Below are 20779 nucleotides of genomic sequence, written 5' to 3' on the forward strand. Positions count from 1 at the left end.
CTCTGAGGAGATGTTGGCATCACGTTACAAGCTTTTCTAGTACTAATTTTCACTTCCTTCTCAAAGATGTGCACCAACAGCCTTAGCTCCTCACATATACAAAGTAACTAACCTCAAACACACAGGCAGTAGAGCTATTTTAACTGGCAACACCCAGCTTACAACGAAAAGCAGCGTATGCTGATACAGCACCAGTTCTAGAAGACCCTACAGCATTTGAGCACACATTTCGGTAGCCTCAATCTCACTTGCGACTTTCCTTTGCTCTGGATTAGCCAATGTCCCACTCAGCTGCTGGCCTACACCTTCAGAGGCCGCTCCCTCTTTCTGCTGAGAAAGCAGGCTGTCGGTGTGGGTTTAAAACATCCATTAAACACTGGCAATTCTGAATGGGAGTCGGGCTTCCAGCAATGCAACAGCATTTTCTGCTCTTCAGCTGAGAAACTCAGCGAGTATGCGACTACCAGAAAGTATTACAGTAGCTTTAATTCTTACACAGAACAGACAAATCCATTGTTTTGAAAGGTCACAACAGTAAATCACAAGGAATTCAATTTATCTCCCTCAGATGGATGAAGGACTGAGTCAAACATAGAACAGTGGGAACCTCTGGCTCCAAGAAGTCTGCACAGGTTCAAACCTCCTCTTAGGCAGCCAAGCCCTCCTTTCAGCTATACATTATTACAGTGTGTGACTTTCAACTCATCTTTTCCCTCAGCTGTGCTGTTGCAGCAAATCACGGCATACGTGAGCATCAAAAGAATGGTCAATACATGAAGAATTTGTTTCTCTTTAACCAGGAAATTTACCAAATATAAAACTATTTGTGATACTGATAGGCATCATCATAATCGTCTCACACTTATTCCTCCACGTGTAAAGTTACATACAAAAAAGTACAGAGAGGTAAGAGAAAACACAACACAGAGACAAATGCTGGAAAAGCAAACAAGCACATGGAGTAGTTTTAAAACCAGGAAAACCATGAAGACAGAAAGGCAAAAGAATACCTCGAGCCTCACGTGGTTTAGCTCCACAGTATGCCTGTGGAGGAGAGTAACACATCAGTAGCACAACTGATTTAACAGAATCCTTGTGAATAGCTGCAGACAACAGGGCTAGTGATCAGATCACTCCTGACTGGATATATCACATCGTGCAATAACTCTTACCTAAAGCTTTCTGGGTATTCAACAACAGCCATGTTGATGATATCCAGTGCATGCTGATAGTGCTTCTGAGCTGAGAAGAGGAGGGCCAGTAGATGAAGTGAATTCATGTCATCTTTGCACAGCTGCAGTGCTTCTTGAAGATGTTCTATAGCATCAGAAATCTGGGAGGAGATGGGGTAAAATAAAAAGAAAACACATTTCTCCTTCAGTCCTACATTATATCCCAAAGGTAAGAACAAATACAGCCATTAGAAATTCTTGAGAAAACCTACTTAGGCACATTGTGAGAAAGACTTCCCACTATCTGAGCAGTCTGCCAAAATTACCAGACTGCACTGCTGAAAAAACCCATACATTCTAGAGAAAGGAGTCTGCAGCATTACTAAATCTCTGCTTGTAAACAGGAGCAGCAGACCTGATTCAATCAACCCCCTCTTCCTTTGGCATGGTGCTTCTATGCTGTAAACAGAACACTACAGAGGGCCAATTCTCAACTCCATTTTCTAGGATGGGTGGCTGGCTCTTCACCTTGACCACAGCATTACACATCTCTTTGGCATTTTGTCTTTTGTGATGGCAATCAAGAACACAAAAATGAAGTTTGAATGTTCAAGGGTCAAAGTCAAGATTCAAAATTCTGTCAGAAAGAAGTATCTTTCTAAGCAGCAATGTGAAGAGCAGGCCTGACACTCACAGCAGCAGCATGCACTAGAATCAAGTCTCACTTGGCAGAAAGCTTAACATCTAACATGAATACAAGTATATCACATGCTCTGTGCAATCCAATACTCTATTTTAGGCTATCCATTTAAAAGGAAACCTCTTAGTAGATTTTATTTCTTTTGACTACTAGTAAGTTTTGTGTGAAAGACTTTCTTTAAGATTCTCTAGTGTCTGAAATTACAGCTAAATTATTTCAGATCTGTGTTTGACCCTGGAAGGCCGCAGCAAATAAAGCAGAAAACTGTACATATTTCTTCTCCTCATATATACCTTCCATCTCCTTCCCTTAGGAAATGTTGAACATAGTTTCATCTTTCTTGCCACAAGAACTTCCCACTTCAACAAAGCTTTGCAGTTGTTCACCTGTCGTGGCATACCACTGGTGCCTCCACAGATCAGTCAGGGCAACAGGTAGTACATGACAAAGAAAAGCAACAATTACCCTGCCTGCAGTTACAACAGAGGTTGCTGATTACCTGGATCTCAGGTATACTTCTAAGGGTGTGGCACATACTCTGTTCATGGGACAACTTCATCCTGACATCCAAGTGCCATTTCACTCAGTGTGTGTAGGCAATCCAAAGCACTTCACTGCTGTATTACTGGTGACTCCATGCAAGTCTGGAGATCAGTACGGCTGCTCCACAGACATAACCCCAAACTGGCATCTGGCCACAGCTTCAAAATGAATGTCCTGGCTTAGGTTCAGGTTGGGATATATGACCGAGTGCCCAGCTTTAATCAATTACTGCTTGTCAGTGGAGCTACTTTAACCACATGTGTTACTGCAGCCTACTGCAAAGGTAAACACATTGGTTTAAATCACCAATGTCCCCTCAGCAGCTTGCTAAGACATCTTCTGACAATGGAAAAATACTAGCAACAAGACAACTTGGAACCAGGTCAACAGGCCTGAGACTGTGGTAGGCCCAGACCTGACCGCCCACAAAGTTCTTCTGAAGGTGTCCCAGAGGCAAATAAATTTGACTTGCAAAAGCAAAGCTGCTATCAAGACTCTTCAGGATGAAAAACACCTGTTTTTTTCTCTTTTTTCCCCTATTTCTCCATCTCAGACCTGCATGAGTAGCTATAAACTAATACCAAGCTTTCTGGGAAAAATAAGTTCATTAGAAGAAAAACTGTAAAACCAAACAACTGGAGGGGACTTTGAGCACCCTGTTCCAGCTGATGCTGCTTTAAGCAGGGATTGACCTGGGTGATCTCCAGGGGTGCTCTCCAAACTCAATTATTCTGTGATTCTTTTCAAAGACTTGGGAAGATGATCCTAATTTGCTAGTATGAGTCAGACAAAGATGAATACTTGCCACTAGCACATTTACTGAAGGGAGTTGAAATGGCAAGGATACTTGACCTTACCTGCAGGTGTTCAACTGTCACACAACTGCAAGTTCATACCCTAACAGAGGCCAGAGATCAAAAAAGCTCTGTGACTCTACTGCAACATAAATGAAATATGGCTGCACAAAAGTCGGTTGTAGTCACTCCTGCAAACCTGTGCCTGCTGAACAGGCAGTCACATTCTGTCAAAATAGATGTAATATAAAATAATTTTCCCCTGTTCTGTTGCACAGGGCTTGCAATGGTTACATTTCATTTCAGTGCTTCTCTCTAGTACCATCTGAGTCACAGGCAATGGCTGCTTTTGGAAGTTAATCATGCTTCCCTGACACCCGATTAACTTGAGCCCAAAAAGATTCCTTACTGCTGTAACACTATTAGTAACCTACACAGTGCTACTGCATAATTAGAAACAGTGGACAAAGCACAGAAAAAAATATCTTCTAATAACATGAACTCTATTCCTTTATGGGAAGCATTATACAAAACAACAATCTGCAACAGACCAGCTGCAACAAGATAAAACCTAAATTTCTGGAACAATAAAAGCAGGATATTTGGCAGTAGTCAACACAAACTTTTTTGAAAAGCAGAGCTCATCAATCTATTGACAGATGCCACAGCTTATTTATTTAAGTAACTATGTAATATGAGAAAGATGGAAGCTGGCAGCCCAGATGGCACCTTGAAACTTTATGGCTGTAGCAGAGTTAGGCTGCCAGTTTAAATTCCCAACAAGTGCTGTGCTTTAAAGTAATCTTATTTCAGCTGAACTGCAAGTCAGACTGGGGCCTGTGATCAGAAGATGCTACCCTCCTCTGATTCATCTTGCTGTTAATAAACATACCACACGTGTTCTGCATGGCACACAGGTATATTCAGATCACACTGATTAAGCAGCAAAGACACTGCAGTAAGCCAGAAATAGCATCTTGCAGCACTATCAAAATAATGCCACAATGTGGATTGTTTGGGCTGCCTCTTATATAATAGGATTTATTTTAATAATGCTATATCCTTCCTTTAAAAAATGCTGGGATGTTACAGTTGTAGGTATAAAAAGGAAAACAGTATTTCTGTTAAAAATAATTCCTGACAGTAGACTACACTTTCATATTTAGAACGGTTAATGAAACAGGAACATATAACAGGAGTTTTCAGGGCTTATAATTTCACATCAGTTCTGAGTTACAGTTAATTAACCATTAAAACTACCCTCCCCATTGCTTTTAACAGCACAGGGATTATAGAAAGGAGAAAGCTTTATTGACTGGCAAAAGCTTCAATTGAAAACAGACTTGCTGTCCTGAAGTCCGCTGGAACTTCAGGAAAGCAAGCAGGGACATATCTGTGAATTACTACTTAATTCTTACTACAAGATGGTTTTATCACCAGAAAAATCTAGGCCAGACCCTAGATTTGTTGGTGGCCAGACCCAGTATGTTGCTGTTCATCAGAGGAGGCACTAGTTGGTCTTAGGAGAAACACGGAACTGCCCATATCCAGCTGCTGCTGAAGGAAGCGCCTCGATACCTCTACCAAAACAGAGCTCCCCTCCTGAGGCAAAGAAAAGACAGCAGTCTCGCCTTCTTGAAACCAGAATAAAAACCGTTGAGAAGACAGCTGAAATATTTTCTCTGTCTTAAGACAATGTTTATCTTATTTTTACATTCAGACACTGTGGAAGGCAGTAGGTGTTTTTTGGATATCACCACTTGAAACTTCAGGTCTGTTGGCAGCCCACGGATGAAATTGATAAGCGAGACCTCTAATTCTCAGCTGCTGGCCCCTGGCTGTCTTTCCCTTCCTATTTTCATGCAAAGAAAGGTCAAATCAAGTATTAAAATTGTACAAAGCCCCCATATGTTGTTTTTTATGTACCTGACCTGATTTACATGGCCTTCAAGGTCAAAAACACCACCACCACCCAAAACGAGAAGAGAACCAGCACTTAAAAAGAGCACTGACTCTCTAGAGTCATTTCCATAGAAACAGCCCTGCTAAAAAACAAGGCGAGGCATTAAAATCAGTGAGCTTTAAAATGTTCATTCTACCTTGTTTTTGCTGATCCGAATGCTGTTACCACAGAAACAGGAGAAGCAGCCGAACCAGCCGCCAGGAGTTGGGAGTTACGAGTCTCATTTGTCGCCCAGCCGGGCCGGCTGGCAGCCAGGCACTGCAGGTGGAGATCACTGCCACAGCAAGCGCTGACCTTGGCCTGGCAACACCTCTGCTTGAGGGGAACCAGACTGAGACACAAGAGTTTCTCCTTACAGAAAAGGCTCTTCATTCTACTCTGTGTTGTGCTGAAAAATGCATCCTAAAATGTTGTGGGGCTGACCTACACCTTCCAGGAGTCTGGAGTCCTCCCAGTGACTCCGGTGGTCTTCAAGACAGAGCCACACACAAACACAAGCATGAAGCACATCGCTATCGTCATCTTTCATTTTGGTGGCTGGTGGGTTTCAACTGCCAGCTCTGCACAAACCTTTTCTAACCATTCCTCCTCTTGTCACGTCCTCATCGCATGTTGGAGGGAAGCTTAAGCTTTTCCATTTCCTCTCTCCTTGCCCAGTGCTGACAGAGACAAGTACTATTGGAAATATTTTACAGTCTTCCAAGGAAGATGAATTGCTCTAACTTTGCTTGGCACTTCACCGGTCAGCTGCCTCTCTTGCTTTGTTCCACGAAAACGCCCTGTTACCTATGCAAGCTGATACTAGGTTTTTCAGTGTTGGGTAAGGTTACCTTGACTATGGAAACAAAAAGGCCTATTTGTTGAGAATAACATTCAGGTATTATATTATAATCTACTGTGTAGGAACAGCCTGATCTGTTGGTACTGTAGCATCGCCTGATGAAAGACCTAAATGCGACATTCAATAGTTAATGCAATCAATGAAAAAATAGATATCATTTATCTTTCAGTTAATCAGAAAGAGAATATATTAGATACTTTAAAAAATTAAGGATATTAAAAATGCATTACCAAATGTTTATCATTAAGTAAACTGGCAAAAGAAGAGTAGGATATTTTACAGCAGTCTAAAAATAAAGATGTCTCAGGTATCTCCTCTCTCTCCAAGCACGCGTTAAAGATTTATATCTCACTAGATGGAGAAGAACAGGAGCAGCATCACAGGGGTCAGGCAGGCACTACATAACAGATCACAGACATCTGTGGTAGCAAGGGCGACTGACAGAACATCAAGGATTAAAGTACACAGGTGAGGTAGACAAAAGAGAAAGTGAACATGAGGACAAGAGACTGAATGGAAAGAACAGGAGGGAAGGGAAATGATGAAATGATATCTATGAAATAACACTGTAAAAGCAGGCTAAAACTGGAGAAAAAGAAAGACTAATGAGTTAAAACGCAGTGGAGCAGTACCAGTGAAAACAAGAAGAAATCCCACAGAAATCTTGGTTTTATTATTAACAATAGCAGCTAAAAGCTGTAATACTTTTTACTCGTGGCAAGAAAACAGAAGAGGCAGCAAATGAGACAACCTCCCTAAGAGGCAAAAGTTGTGAGAGAAAGAAAGGTAACTGGCTATTTTTTAACAAAGGTTCCTGAGCAAACTGCATCCTAAAGTAGCCAGTAGGCAGATGAGGAAGTTAAATAAGCCATTTTAATTATCCTTTCTTATTGCAGGCTTCCTTACAACACACTGCTCTCATTATGAAAGGGTTACAAAATTGACATTATCAAGAGTGTGCTCTCTCGGAACAATTAGTTTAACCTAATGAACACAGCTCCCCTAATTAACTCAGGAAAGTAAGAAAGATCTAACTGTTTGACTCTGTAGTGTAGACTAAGGAGAGGAAACTGCAGCAAGCAGAAAGCCTGCCAAAGAAGGAAATGATGATGATGAAATTTCAAATCTAGCTAGAGGAGCATTTAAAAAAATAGGGGCTGCTCCAATAAAGACTTTGGCTTTTAAACTGAAGGGACAGAGAAATAAAACACGTCCCAGTTATAAAGAGAAGGGACAGAAAAATAAAGCACAGCCCAAACGTGGGGTTGTTTTTTGTTCTGAAAGGCAGTGCAGCATATTTCCTGATCAGCTTAATTTTTATGAGTTAACACCTGCAGCAGCATTCAAATGCCAACTAATCCCACTCGCTGCAGCGCTCCAGCACCCGTCAAAGCCTAACGCCAAACGTGCCCAAGTATGGAATAAACCAATCCCCAGCGCAGGCAGCCTGCGGTCTGGCGTGATACACAACGAGGCGGTAACAAGAGAGCCTTTGGAGCGGCCCGCAGCAGGACACAGCATGATCCCCAGGGAACAGGAATAAACACACCTCGCTCGCCCCACCCGGACAAAGCTGCTCCAAGTGGGAACAGCACCGCACAGAGCTGAACACATGCCCTAGGGAAGGTCATTGCACGTGCTACAGAATTTCTGTTTTAAAAAAATGGTAATAATAATAGAATATCTTACACAAACATACAAACATATTCTGATTGTTATTGATTCCAACGTAGGGAGGAAGGAACCCTGTCTAGCAAGGCTGCATCTTGTTTAGTTGGACCATCCTCCTCCCGCCCTCTCAAGGCCCAGAGGTTGTCACTTACTGCACATACCTGTCTGACAAGAGCCAGCTGCAGGGATAGGTAGAGGATGATCTGGTGATCTTCTGCGTCCAAGTCACGTGCTCTTTAAGGATGACCACACAAAGTAAAAAGAAAAGCGACTGTTAGATTGTACCTTGCAGAACCCCGTTAACACGTGTCACGGACAAGCACAGAACAAAACCCAGTCCTCTCCTACAGAACACTCATCCAGTAACGGGGGAGCACACCAAAATGAGACAAAAGGCAGATCAATGCTGGCCTAGCTAAGGCAGGCTCACAGGCACAGGTATGAGACACACAACTGAAGGATGGTATACAGCATGCATTCTCCTTCATTAAAAGCCACGTAATGTTTTGGAACCTGGATAACTGCTATGGAGAAAACAGCTTTTAACTCACGACAAATCAATTAAAGCATTAAGTAATTTACACAAGGAAGATAGTTGTCCAGCTTGTTCCTATACTGCCACTTTTCAAACAATAGGAGAGGGTGAGATTAACACTGAAAAAGTAGCAATTGTTTATGCTGCTCTTGTGACCACGAGCATGTAGAGGACTAAAAATCAGGAGCGCATGACATGAGCGGGTGCTCAAACAACAAAACATCTTCCACCCCAAACCTTCTAGTCTAATCGTTGACAGTAGATTCCTAATTTGGAAAGGGAAGACACTGAAGGAGGAGTGAGGATTTGATGGCAGGACTTCAGCCTGGACCGTAATCAAGGCTATGGTTCTCAAGCTTGCTTCTCAAGCTTGGGCCTCTTTGGTATTACCTTCTAGTCCACAGCAGGCAACAGCACGTGCTGCACTGATCCCTTGGCTAGTGAAGGCTGCAGTGTCTCCAGAACCAGGTGTGGTTGGGCTTCACACTGGTTTGTGCAAGGCAGGGAACAGGGATGAGCTACCAGGGCAGAACTGTCCCTCTCAGACTATGTTAAGCACGCCACTGCAGTCTGAGCTTGCTAGCCTGTGGAGAAGCCATTAACCAAGGCAACATGAAGATAGTGCTTTGGGGACCTAACCTAGGAGCAGTGTGGGGCTCTGGCTCATGCCACATTGGCAGCCCAGCCCAGCCCAGGGAACGGTGGGTTATCCCCACTGATCCACTGAGCTCACCCCTAGCTGTGCAGCACAGGGAAGCTATTTCACAGGGAAGAGTAGGGGAAGAGGAGTCCCTCATAGCCAGCTGATCGATGTTCCTGACCTCCTTCTGGGCTGCATTCCAGGACACCAGGGAAGCCTGCACCTGCATTGCCCTGCCCAAAGCAAGCAGGATGAACATCCTTATAAGGGAGAAATGAGGGGCTGACAAGGCTGGTGGTTAAAAACCCTGCCAAAACTATTCATTTGCTAATAATAAACAAACAAATAAACAAACACAAATCAAAGAATTACTTCAGGAAACAGGCTGTGCACCATTTTAATGGCAGTCACCTCTCAAATGCTGTCTTGGCTGGTGAGCAAGAAGCTGCTGGAGTTGACTTTTGTAACTGATGTCCCTAGAACTAATTAATTTAATATGGACTGAATGTATCCTGTAACTCTGCAAGTCAAGGTAGTGCTCAATGCCAAAGACATCAAAGTGCAATTATCCCAGGCAAGTCACTAATTACTCTCCTCACATAAAAAAACCCCAAACAAACCCAACAACCAAACCAAACTAAACCAAAACAAGATGACTCCACAAGATAACTCAGCTTTGCCCTAAGATGTTGAAAAGCAGGATAAACTGCCTCTTTAGCAAGCAGCTCCTGTGAAATCTTCAGTAGCTTCTCCAACAATAAATAATAGGGGAAAGTTCACAAAGGTGTATGGGAAAAGAGATTAATGATGCTTTTGGAAAGAAACAAAAGGGTTTTACTCTACTGTTCATTTTCCTCAAAAGGTATTTAAAAATATTTGATCCAAGCTTCCAGCTGAAAAGGTCACTTACAAAGATGGTTACAGGTCAAACCATGACCTGAGAGATCATAGGTGTACTTTAAAAACAGGTGAAAAATAAGGAAGAGGAAACAAACAAACAAACCCTAGAGAAACCAAACTCAGGCATTTAGGAAGACACTAGTAAACAGCTCACTGTCACAACATCCCAGTTGGCTGTAGTTTGAGTACCTAATGTTTGGCTGGAAGCTTCTCTGCTTTCTATTGAGAGTTAAGATACCATGAAAACAAGCCACAGAAAGGAAAGGTCATAGGATAAAAATCAACGCAGTTTAAAAGCACAGCAGCACAACCATTACATCAAAATTGAGCAGTAGTGAAAACCTTACATCGTAGTCTAGGAACTAGGGCAACTTAAGTATACTTCTAATCTAAAAAGTTACCAAATAAATGAGTTTTTAAAGTTTTATCTTTCTGTTCTCTATAGGGTAAATATCCAGAACTACATCTGTGATTTCAGTTTACTACATGCTCTTGCAATCACTGCAAAACAAGGCAAGACAAACGTGCTGGACTTCTCCTTGCTCAGCAGCTAAGGTTCAGTAAAATGTTCATCCTGCTACAAGTGTACTTTGAGATACCTGACTCCTCAAATTTCATTTTTGTAATGTATTCATGGCCATGCCAAACCCAGAATTAGATACTTCAGCCCAAGACTTATCCCATATAAGCTTCCATTTAGTTGTCATCTGACATCTACAGGCATCTCTACACATACAATGTAAGTGCCCAAACACCACCTAGTGTATTTTGGGTGGTGCAACCTATTCGTAATAGGGTCAGGAAACTCACACCACCTCTGTACGACAACAGAATTGACAAAAAAAGAAGGGGTTTTAACCCAAGTGGTTTTACTCTGAGGTAACTGTAGTTGCAAAGGACTTTAATTCACAGCTACTTGCAGGGCAGAACCATTGGATCAGACTCAGCAGTGAAGAACAGGTGAGTGGTGACTACTTGGTACCAGTAGCTCTACAGCTCCCTTTTCACACAACTACTTACATAAAGACTCATTAGGACAGCAATCATCCCCCCTCTCTGGTAAGTGCACTGATGCCAGGTCACCCCATAGCAGCCCACACCCTGGTGGTGAAGGTACTCTCCCACCACAAAGGAAAAAGGAATTTAAGCCTGTTTCACACAGCAACAGAGACAAACCTAACTTTGCACGTTTGCCTGCTGGCATCATGTGAAGAAGTTGCATCTCCCAGCACAAAAGATCTCACTGCAGCTAATTTTGGGCTGTTTCTGTTTAGTGGCAGGACAGGTACTCTTACCTTAGATATTCCAATAAACAACCACTGCGTTTAGCCATCCCAGGAATGTTTTTGACAGGCTATTGCTGAAATCTACTGAGATGTTTGCAAACTTTGCAGCAAGGAAGCCTTACAAAAAAAGGAAACCCCAACCAAAAAAAACCCAACTTCAAGTCAACAATTATTATGAATTTGTCCAAAGAATTACACAAGGCACATCTCCACAAGATTCCAACTTACCTCTCCAAAGTTTGAAGTGCTTTCTTGTTTAATTCATCCTGAGTGTCTCTCAGAGTAGCTGTAGGGTGAGATACAATGCCATGTAAGAGTTAAACTCGATGTTTCAGATTAAATCAATAGTTACACATGCACAGAGTATTTCACACTGCGAGCAGAGAAGGTGTAGAAGTCTGGCGGTGCATGTGCTCGTGGCTGGAAAAGATGCCATTTTGTTTTTAAAGAACAGCACAAAAAAGTATTTTAACCTGAATTCACTAATTAATTTTTATTAAAGATTCTTCCAACTCCCTTGTCTGAAATGCTGATGCACCTTTTATTTACATATGCCACTAAAGGTGTCTGGGAGGAGAAGGTGACTAGATATTAAGAGCATAACAGGCCTCTGTGAATATTCTAAAAGCAGTAACTAGCAGCATATTCTGACTCAAATACAGACCATATCCACCACCATCTTCATGTAGGAGGGTGTTGCAGGTTGCAGAGGGAACACCAAGAGCCAAATTCATAGCTCTATGACAAGTCCTAAGACAACACACCACCTCCCTTTAGAGACTTTTAGGCTACTTCAGGTGTGACATTAGCCATGAATACCCTCCTTGGTGCCTCTTAATTGCTTGACTAAAGGATCCTGCCCACTATGCTCACTTCTCAGTGTATGAATTCATTCCCAGCCAAAACCATAGAAGAAGAATTAAGTTCTTGTTATGCCAGGGTGTTGTCAGGGTATCTTCTTATGCCAGGGAAATGGAGGAAGAAAAAAAGCATGGCTCTCTCAGATCCAAAACTATCTGGAAAGCTAGTGATAATTTTCAGGAGTACCTTGGCTGTCTACCTATCCTGAATTTGAGAGCTACTGATCAACAGTACTGTCAGCAAACATCCATCTATGAATTTTTTAATTTCATACATCAAGTCAGTGTGAGCTCCAGAACAGAAGCCTTAATATATAGTATATACGTAAGCAACAAAACCAGTACTCTTAAAGGCAAAACAAGTATTCTTAAAAGTTAGGAGGAAAAAGTTATGTTCTTCTACAAGATACACAACAGTAATTACTTTCTTTGGACTCTGCAACACACTCACTAGTGGGTGAAAGTTGAAAAAGTTAACAGAAGTGGAAAAGTCAGATAAAAAATTAAAAGAATCATGACTGATGTAAACATTAAAATGTTTGAGAAGGCTTTGAAAGGATTTTCTCACAGCTATAAACCTTCATCCAGAAAAGTATGTCATATTCTGTTTCTCGTGGAATCTACAAGATTCCTTATTCAAGTTGCAGAGCAGTTCTGGAGATGCCACACAATGAGGAACACTGAAAGAAATGTTACTATTTGCTCCCCAAAATAAACACCAAGCAGAAAAGAACTTTTAGGTTCCACTTGGTAAGGTATTTGACTGATACTCAGTTTGTAAGCAGAAAAGGTATAAAGTGTTATGGAAATGAAGAGATTATTCTAAAACTAAGTCAGCTTTGCCTCTGCACTACTGGGAAACTGCATACAAGTCACCTCTGACAATATGAGCTGCATCTTCACCCATAACTAAGCTGGAAATTCAGTTGTCCGTCCCTAGATTTGTGTCTGCCTTGGATAAACATGTTGAAATTTGTGTTTGACAAAACTGAGGACTGATACTGCAAGCTAACCATGCCATTTATGGGCCTTTAGAGCTAAATGAGATAAGTTAGAAACACTTCCCTCTACCCCTCCCCATCGCCCCCCCCCCCCCCCCAAAAAAAAGTGTTTTGGGGAGGACTGCATAAAAGAAGGTTGGCCAGCAGGTGGGAAGCGATTTTCCTCCTCTCTTGTAAGACCACACACGGAGTACTGCATCCAGCTCTGGGGTCCTCAGTACCACACAGACACTAGCTGTTGGAGCTAGGGCAGAGGAGGCCATGAAGATGATCAGGGGGCTGGAGCATCTCTCCTGTGAGGAGAGGGGGAGAGAGTTGGGCTTGTTCAGCCTGGAGAACAGAAGGCTCCTGAAAGACCTTATTGCAGCCTTCCAGTACCTAAAGAGGCCTACAGAAAAGCTGGAGAGGGACTGTTCACAAGGGCAAGTAGTGACAGGACAAGGGGCTTTCGGCTGAAGGAGGGTAGATTTAGATTAGACATTAGGAAGAAATTCTTCACTAGAAGGGTGGTGAGACACTGGCACAGGCTGCCCAGAGTTGTGGTTGCCATGCCCCTAAAACTGTTCAAAAAAGTTGGACTAAATGACCTCCTTCCAACCCCCACCACTCTGTGAAGCTGTCGTCACTGCAACCCTCTTGTGTCACTGAAAAGCTCTCACTTCAAAGAAAAGCTTGCACCAAGGGGACAGAATTAGGTGGGTCTTATGAAATCTCTACAAGTTGAGCTCTATTCTCCGAGGTTGACAGGGACCAATGAATTCTTCAGTCTCTGTGCAACTTTACCCACTCTGAGCATGGCTGCTACAGTACTACCAATTAAAATGCAGTATGACTCACTACTTAAATTAAATAACCAGAAAGCAAAGTCTGACCTAAGTAAGGCAGAGAGCACAAGGGAGTTTAATTTGCTGAAACTTCAGCAGTTATTTCTCTAAGCCATGCTACAATTGCAAATCCCACTGTATGACCACAAGATTTATTTTCTAAACCACTCTGGGTTTTTAGAGGAGCTTAAGTCTTACCAAAAGTCAATGGGCTCTTCAGCAACATTTTGGTACCTCAGCAAGAATCTCTAAAGTCACATTTGAAAACAGGGGAGGGTAAGTTCTGTGTTAGTAAGCAGGTGCAGCCCAGTAGATGTGAATGTATGGAGTGAAGCAAAATGCTGAGGACCAGCATCAACACTTCAGACACAAGGACTGAGGTCTAGTTCTAGTCTTGTCCCATGGACTCAACACCCATTAGCAGCTAGGGCATAATCAGATCTATTCATGTAGTACATTAATTTTATGGGAAAGAATTCAGTGCAGAACTGTTCCATTATGTGAATCCCATTCAAACCCTGATCCATGGCCTTATACCAAAATTCTAAATGAAAACAGAGATACAGCACACACGCTCATCTCTTTCAGGGTGAGCATCTGTTAAATCTACAAAAATTTAACAAGATGTGAGGTGGTGATGTTAGATAAAAAAAGAATTTGTATTTCACAATGCATTTTCAGACTGGTCTTTCCTTTTAGCTTTTGTTAAATTCCTCTCACCTTCCCCTGTCTTCAACAGATTCTTCACCAGACCTAAGGCAGGCAAAGTTAATACAGCTTATGTCAAAACTGGAACTACAAGAGGAAGAGAAAGGTTTGCTGTTGACATTGACCCACTGGGCACAGATCTGCAGAAAATTTAGCACAGCCGTAGGTGGACATACGGTACAAACAAGAGATTTGTGCTTCTAAGAGTGAGGCAAAAGTGGCAATGACTTCCTCTGAAGACACATCTTTCAGCTACTCCAGTGAGACTTAATTCAAGAAACATGTAATTAGACACTAAGAACAAGGAAGCTACAAATACTGTTACACAGCGTAAGTTTCAGGAAATCTTATTTCACCCAGGAATAAACCTAACAGTTGTAGAGTGACTTTTTATCAAATGCTCCCACAAGTTCTTTGAATTGTCATTCAGTAGGATTCTCTCTTCTGATTCTGCTTTTTAGCAAGTGCCTTTTGCAGGTCACAAAGGAAAGGCTTTAATTCAACCGCTCAGTGCCTTTGTCGCACAAAAGGACAAATCATAGCTCAAAGGATATATCAAAAAGAGAAAGTCCCACCTTAGATGGAAGGCATCTTGATATAATGCTTGTGAGCTTTATATGGGAACTGGTCAAATGTCTCTGAAGCTATCACTGAAAGTGCTGACTCACTGAAAACCATCTCGAGGGGAAAGGTATGGAAATCACACACAGGTGTTTGCATTTCCACGAATGTCACTATGAACCGGCACAAACACACTGATAAACAGGACTGACAGTATGTGGCAAGATCACATAGGGGAGTTGATATCTTCCTTTCAGCGTGTACTGCTCTTGCTTCCTCGCTATGATAAACTGTATTTTAACAATTCTAATGAAAAATGTCTCATTAGTGCAAATTTGACATTTTCTAATAAAATGCAGGTCTGTTTTCATGTTCATGGTAAGTTTGCTTTTGAAAGACTTAATCCATTTTACTAAAATATAACCTGAAAGACAGAAACACACTCTTCAGATTTCCCTCAACCGAGTGACTGGCCCCATTACTTAAATGCTAGAGATACAAGAAGGGGGCAGATATCCCACTGTTTCACAACATAAATCAGTTTTCCAGACTAACCTGGAAAAAAAAGAACCAAGCCATTTGTTGTGGAGATTGTTTCTTTACATTATTTTACATCATCTGAACTAGTCTGTCAAAAATTCAGAGAGGACTTCTCTTCCAAAAGAAAAGTTTCCAACTCGCACTTTGCTGCACCAAAGTATTTTTAGAGTCAGAGTACAGCACATGCCTCTACAACCCCATTCTTTAGAAACCACCTTCTTTCCATACTGAGGGTAACAAATAGATCGCAATGGCCTAACATAGAAAACCTTCTATCTCTGAAAATAGTCTCTGGGATCTTGTGTATCTTTAGGGACAGTTTAAACAAAATCTAGGCAAAATGCCCTAAAAAGCTAGGCTGTTAAGCAGAACTCAATGTTTAATGAACTTTAAAAAAATACATATGAGAAAGTTCAGGCTAGGAAGGACATATGTTTCTTGACATGAACTTTCTAGAGGAAACTATTCTGAGGCAGAGAAATGGGGAACTGAAGAGCGCTACAGTGTGAGTTAGCCTCCACACTGGAAAGCAGTTCTCAGAACAGCTTATCAGATATGGCTGGCTGAAAAATAACACCAATTTGCACTACTGACGAGCACAAGCCCCTTCCTTACACATGTGCCTTGCAGAATTCTGGTGCAACTTGCAAGGCCACCGCGTTTCCATGATGCCATAAACTGTTGTTTAAACTTTGTTTCAGGCTCATTTGCTGGAAGAAGTTGGTTCATTTCTATGGGACCCATCTGACAGAAAAGTCATTGCTTGCATTTGGGCAGGACTGCCAAATTTATTAGGACACACGCTAGCTCAGCCATTATTCAAAGAAACTGTTAGAAAGCCTCCTACCTATGCTAGAAGTCATAGAACAAACAAAGTCTGTTTCCACCAGTGATCTTGATGAAGGGCAGAGCTAGAACTCTCCCAAAACTGGAACTTCAAGTCCTTCTGACTACCAAGTACCAAATGTCCAGAAGCCATTTTCCAGTTGATCAAAACCCAAGCAAGCAGCATTAAAAAACCAAAGAAAACCAAACTTTGTGCATTCAGTGGACTGTATCTAGTCAGCATCCACACGTACCAGTAAGCTAGATATTTTTATCTTGTTTATTTCCAAGCAGAGAAAGAAACGACATCACAGGAGAGGTTGAATCTCTGTGGGGAATCGGTATCACGCCAGGAACTGAAGTCAGGCATGTCTGACTCCAATTCTTGGACTGTATTTCTTGATGTGATTTATAAGTGGGTGACAAAACTATGAAAACAGATGGAAAGTTTGACTTTTTATTGTGTAAATAAGCAAAAGAAATGCATTCTAAATATCCAAGTAAAGCACACCAAGTATTGCTGGCTACAGTCAGATTATCACGTCCTAAGTAATGATTTGCATTTCTTCCTTTACTTAAAACCTTCACTTTTATTACCATACAAGACAGTTCCCTGAGCAAGTGAACAGTCCCCATTTGTCTTGCAATCCGATCGCTTTCCATGTCCAGTCAGCACTAAAAGCAGAGTTTCTAATACATTTCCATTGCTTGCACTGAAGCCTTTGAACAGGTGTTTTTGCACGACATGCTTGCTAAACAGGGTAACTCACCATCAGTAGCTTGAAGACTGTACGTCAGGCCCAGTGCCAGGTAACCTTTCGCTAGGGACTCTCCAGCATCCTCACCGAGGTCTATCACCATTTTAGCAAAGTATTCACCTTCTTCCAGCTGCAAAAGAGGTAGACTGAAACTTACCGGTGGTTCTGCTATACTTGTCTCATTAAGATTATCTCACAAGACTTACCTGTAAGTGACAGGAGAGCCACTCAAACATGGGCGTTCAGTGATCACAGTAAATGCTCATCAAAAGGAGCACAGAAGGTCAGATGAGCAGACCTTGGTGCACACCACAGTTTTGGGAAAAGTTTTGGCTTTGATTTAAGCATCCACCACAAACTATTTCCAGATGTTTAAGGTTAATGGAGGACACTGCCTTATTTCTGTATTTTGTTTCTGACATGCCTCAATCACATACCCTTACATACAAATGTTGGACCAACGGACCATATGCTATCCTAGAAGTACACTGAAACGTGTAACAAAAGTTTCCTCCTCCAAGGGATGACCATTTAATTTTCTGGTATAGTGTTTTTAAACCTTAGAAAATGTTACTTCCCTTAAAAAAATTACAAGAATAAAACAAGAAAACACTTCACTGCAAGCTGAGTTCAACTGCTGCTTGCAGTTTTGCTGTCACAAGGACAAGGCAGCAAATTCAGGACACAAATTTTGATCTGAAATGCCACATTACTTGTGCTGCACTTGCCACATTTTGCATCTCTTGCAAACGCACAGTTTCCTTGAAAATGCCTTTTATATTACAGATTGTAATGGGAAGAGAAAGTAGTCACGACCTCTCAGGATCAGCCTCCAAAATGGTGAGATATGCAAGTTGGTCTCTTTACTACAAGACTGTTCCCTCCAACCTTCCTTTCCAGATGACCACACAAACCTAAGTCTAAGGAAAATATAAAGCTTTAGTATCTTTAAAATCCAAGTTAATGAGAGTTTTAAACAAACAAACAAAAAATGTATTATGTAATACTGTTCTTCATTTCTAACCTTAAACTCTCATCACTTACTTATTATAAGTAGAAAATATTAAGACTGTACATACCTAGAAAGGTGTACATTGGAGAGATACAGGCAAAAGCCGTTAAGTCCTGCTTGAAAGACACAGAGCCTACAAGATGACCGCGTTTCTGTACAAGATAGCATGCAGATCCTGACAACCATCATCAGTCATTCCTAATAAAGAACCTGACAGCATTACACTATCCAAAATATCTTCCTTTTGGAAACTTTTATTACATGACAACTGACTTTCTGGGAGGGGGTTCTTTAATTTTGAGGAAATATATTTGTGTTTGAAATGCAACTGTTTTAGACACATGCACTGGACCTCTAACTGAAATGCTACACTCTTAACATGCAGCTTTGTCAAGACTTCGGCATCTCATAGTTCCTTAGCATCTAAAGGGAGTTGCCCATAATGAACCAGAAGCAAACATACCAGAAACTTCCCTTCTGTTAATATGCTACTTCCAAACAGAGCCCCCCTGACTTGACACACTATCCTGTCAGTGGGCCTCCTACTTACATCACTAGAAGCCATTCAGGTGACAATATCAGCTAGCAGCTTCATAAACAAAGGACTTAGTATTTATTAGATGATATCAAATGTATGAAAAAAAACCCTACTGTCAATGTAAGCACGAAGAAATGCTGAAAGTGCAAGTGAAGAAGCAATCTCCACTGCTTGGGCCTTCTCCTCACTCACACTTCCCTGAGGCCATACAATTCAAACTAGATGTAGACCAGTAGTTCCCAATTTTCTGAAACCAGTCAGCCAGCCCAATGACCAATGTGTATTTTCTCATCAAAGTTTTCCCTGAAAGCTCAATGACAGCAGTATGGTCTTGTTGATTGCTATGAATCTGGAAACTACTAATTGAAACAGGGATACCTCCCTTGGGACGTACTTGGGACTACCAACTGAACTGCAAGGGCTGTCTTGAGCTGCATAACCCAAAGTCTACTGATGATACTGGAAACAGTCACAGTGATTCCAATGGTGGTCAGATGAGAACCCTTATATTCTGAGACCCTTTAAACCTGATCACCTCAGGAAGACTGTGGCTTGTTGCAAGAGATTTTTTAATCCTGCCCATAGCCTTTCTGACTTCTCTGCCCTGGTGTTCTGCACCAAAGCGTAGGATGATTACAAAGATGTTGAAGGGCCTGGAGCATCTCCCCTATGAGGAAAGGCTGAGTGAGCTGGACTTCAGCCTGGAGAAAAGAAGACTGAGGGGGGACCTAATCAATGTTTATAAATATCTGAAGTATGGGATGCAGGGGGAAGTGGCTGGTCCCTGTTCATGTGTCTGTGGAGACAGGGCAAGGGGCAATGGCTGCAAGTTGGAGCACAGGAAGTTCCGCACCAACATGCAGAAGAACTTTTTCACAGTGAGGGCAACAGAGCCCTGGGACAGGCTGCCCAGGGAGGTGGTGGAGTCTCCTTCTCTGGAGGTATTCAAGACCCGTCTGGACGCCTCCCTGTGCAACCTGTCCTAGGGAACCTGCTTTGGCAGGGGGGTTGGACCCCATGATCTCTCGAGATCCCTTCCAACCCCTATGATTCTATGATGGAAGAAGAAAATATCCCATGACTTGCCACATGGTGGAGGGGAGGAGGCAGTGGGGGACTCAGGACAGACACAGACAACTTGAAAAAAAATAAACTATCATAACATGAAAGAATAACTGAATACTTCAGCTCTCGGGAACTTTTATGTAAATCACAAAATCTCTGCAGCCAGGAAATTAATTATGCACCTCTTACCACCATAAACAGTTATATTCCCACTCTCTTTCTTCATTGTTTCTCTTCTTCTCCCCGCACACACTTTGGTCCAAGAAGTCTCCATTAGATGAAGAAAAGAGCTATACAAGGAATTCTAATGACTAGTGAACCAGAGTAGGGGTGGGTAGAGTGTATGGGAAAAAAAAAGAGATTAAATGAAAGGTTTGGAGTTGAAATAGAGACATTTAAAATTGGAGAGATTTTGATCCATTGTTTCTCCGAATGGTCACCTGATGGTGCTTCCAGTCTGACTGATGGCATATGCTGCATAAATCAGCAGCACACCTTTCAGCTTTCTTGCCTGCCAGTTATCCAGGGCCACCTGTGAGTGTCTGATTAATCTATTGTATGGATAATTAAACCCACAACTTTTCAGGATGGCTGAAAGAATATTTCTAGCACAAACATTCTTGGAAACACTTATTCATACTGAACACTAACGGCACATTGACCAGCCACTAAGATTCTCATGAATGCAAACTTGGGTCAGCTGAAGGCTGCTTTGAAAAAAGTGGTCTTGCAAGCTCCAGCACAGCTGGTTCTGTTTATGAGAACATTTACTTTTTCTTCTTAAAGCACTCAGCCACTTTCCCTGCCAGCCCTGCTGTGGCTGCCATCTGCCCCTTCTTCTCCCATTCTCCTACTCTTCAATCATTCTGGCCAAGTGTGAAAAGCCAAACCTTTCACTCGTGTCACTCACCATGAGGTTTCAACTCTCCAGTGCAAACTGCCCAGATTGCAGTCTGGATGAAAACTACCCTTCTGCACACCCAACTGAGGGACCAGCAGTAAGCGCGAGCTGTGATCTGTCAGTAAAGCTGTGTCCTTGGGG

At 42.0% G+C, this 20779-nt stretch overlaps 1 protein-coding gene across 1 annotated transcript in view; it reads right to left on the minus strand.

The window, feature by feature from the left end:
• TTC7A (tetratricopeptide repeat domain 7A) overlaps positions 1-20779 on the minus strand; it is a gene marked incomplete at its 5' end in the record, with an annotated part of 172351 nt that overhangs the window by 87625 nt on the left and 63947 nt on the right. The window contains 4 exons of the mRNA XM_084262154.1: positions 1173-1333; positions 7846-7918; positions 11274-11331; positions 17135-17252. Of these exons, the coding sequence (XP_084118280.1) occupies positions 1173-1333; positions 7846-7918; positions 11274-11331; positions 17135-17252 (410 nt within the window). The remainder of the gene's footprint in view (positions 1-1172; positions 1334-7845; positions 7919-11273; positions 11332-17134; positions 17253-20779) is intronic.

Source organism: Gallinula chloropus (genome assembly GCF_964237585.1).
Source record: "Gallinula chloropus genome assembly, chromosome: 3".
In the NCBI taxonomy this organism is placed as follows: Eukaryota; Metazoa; Chordata; class Aves; order Gruiformes; family Rallidae; genus Gallinula; species Gallinula chloropus.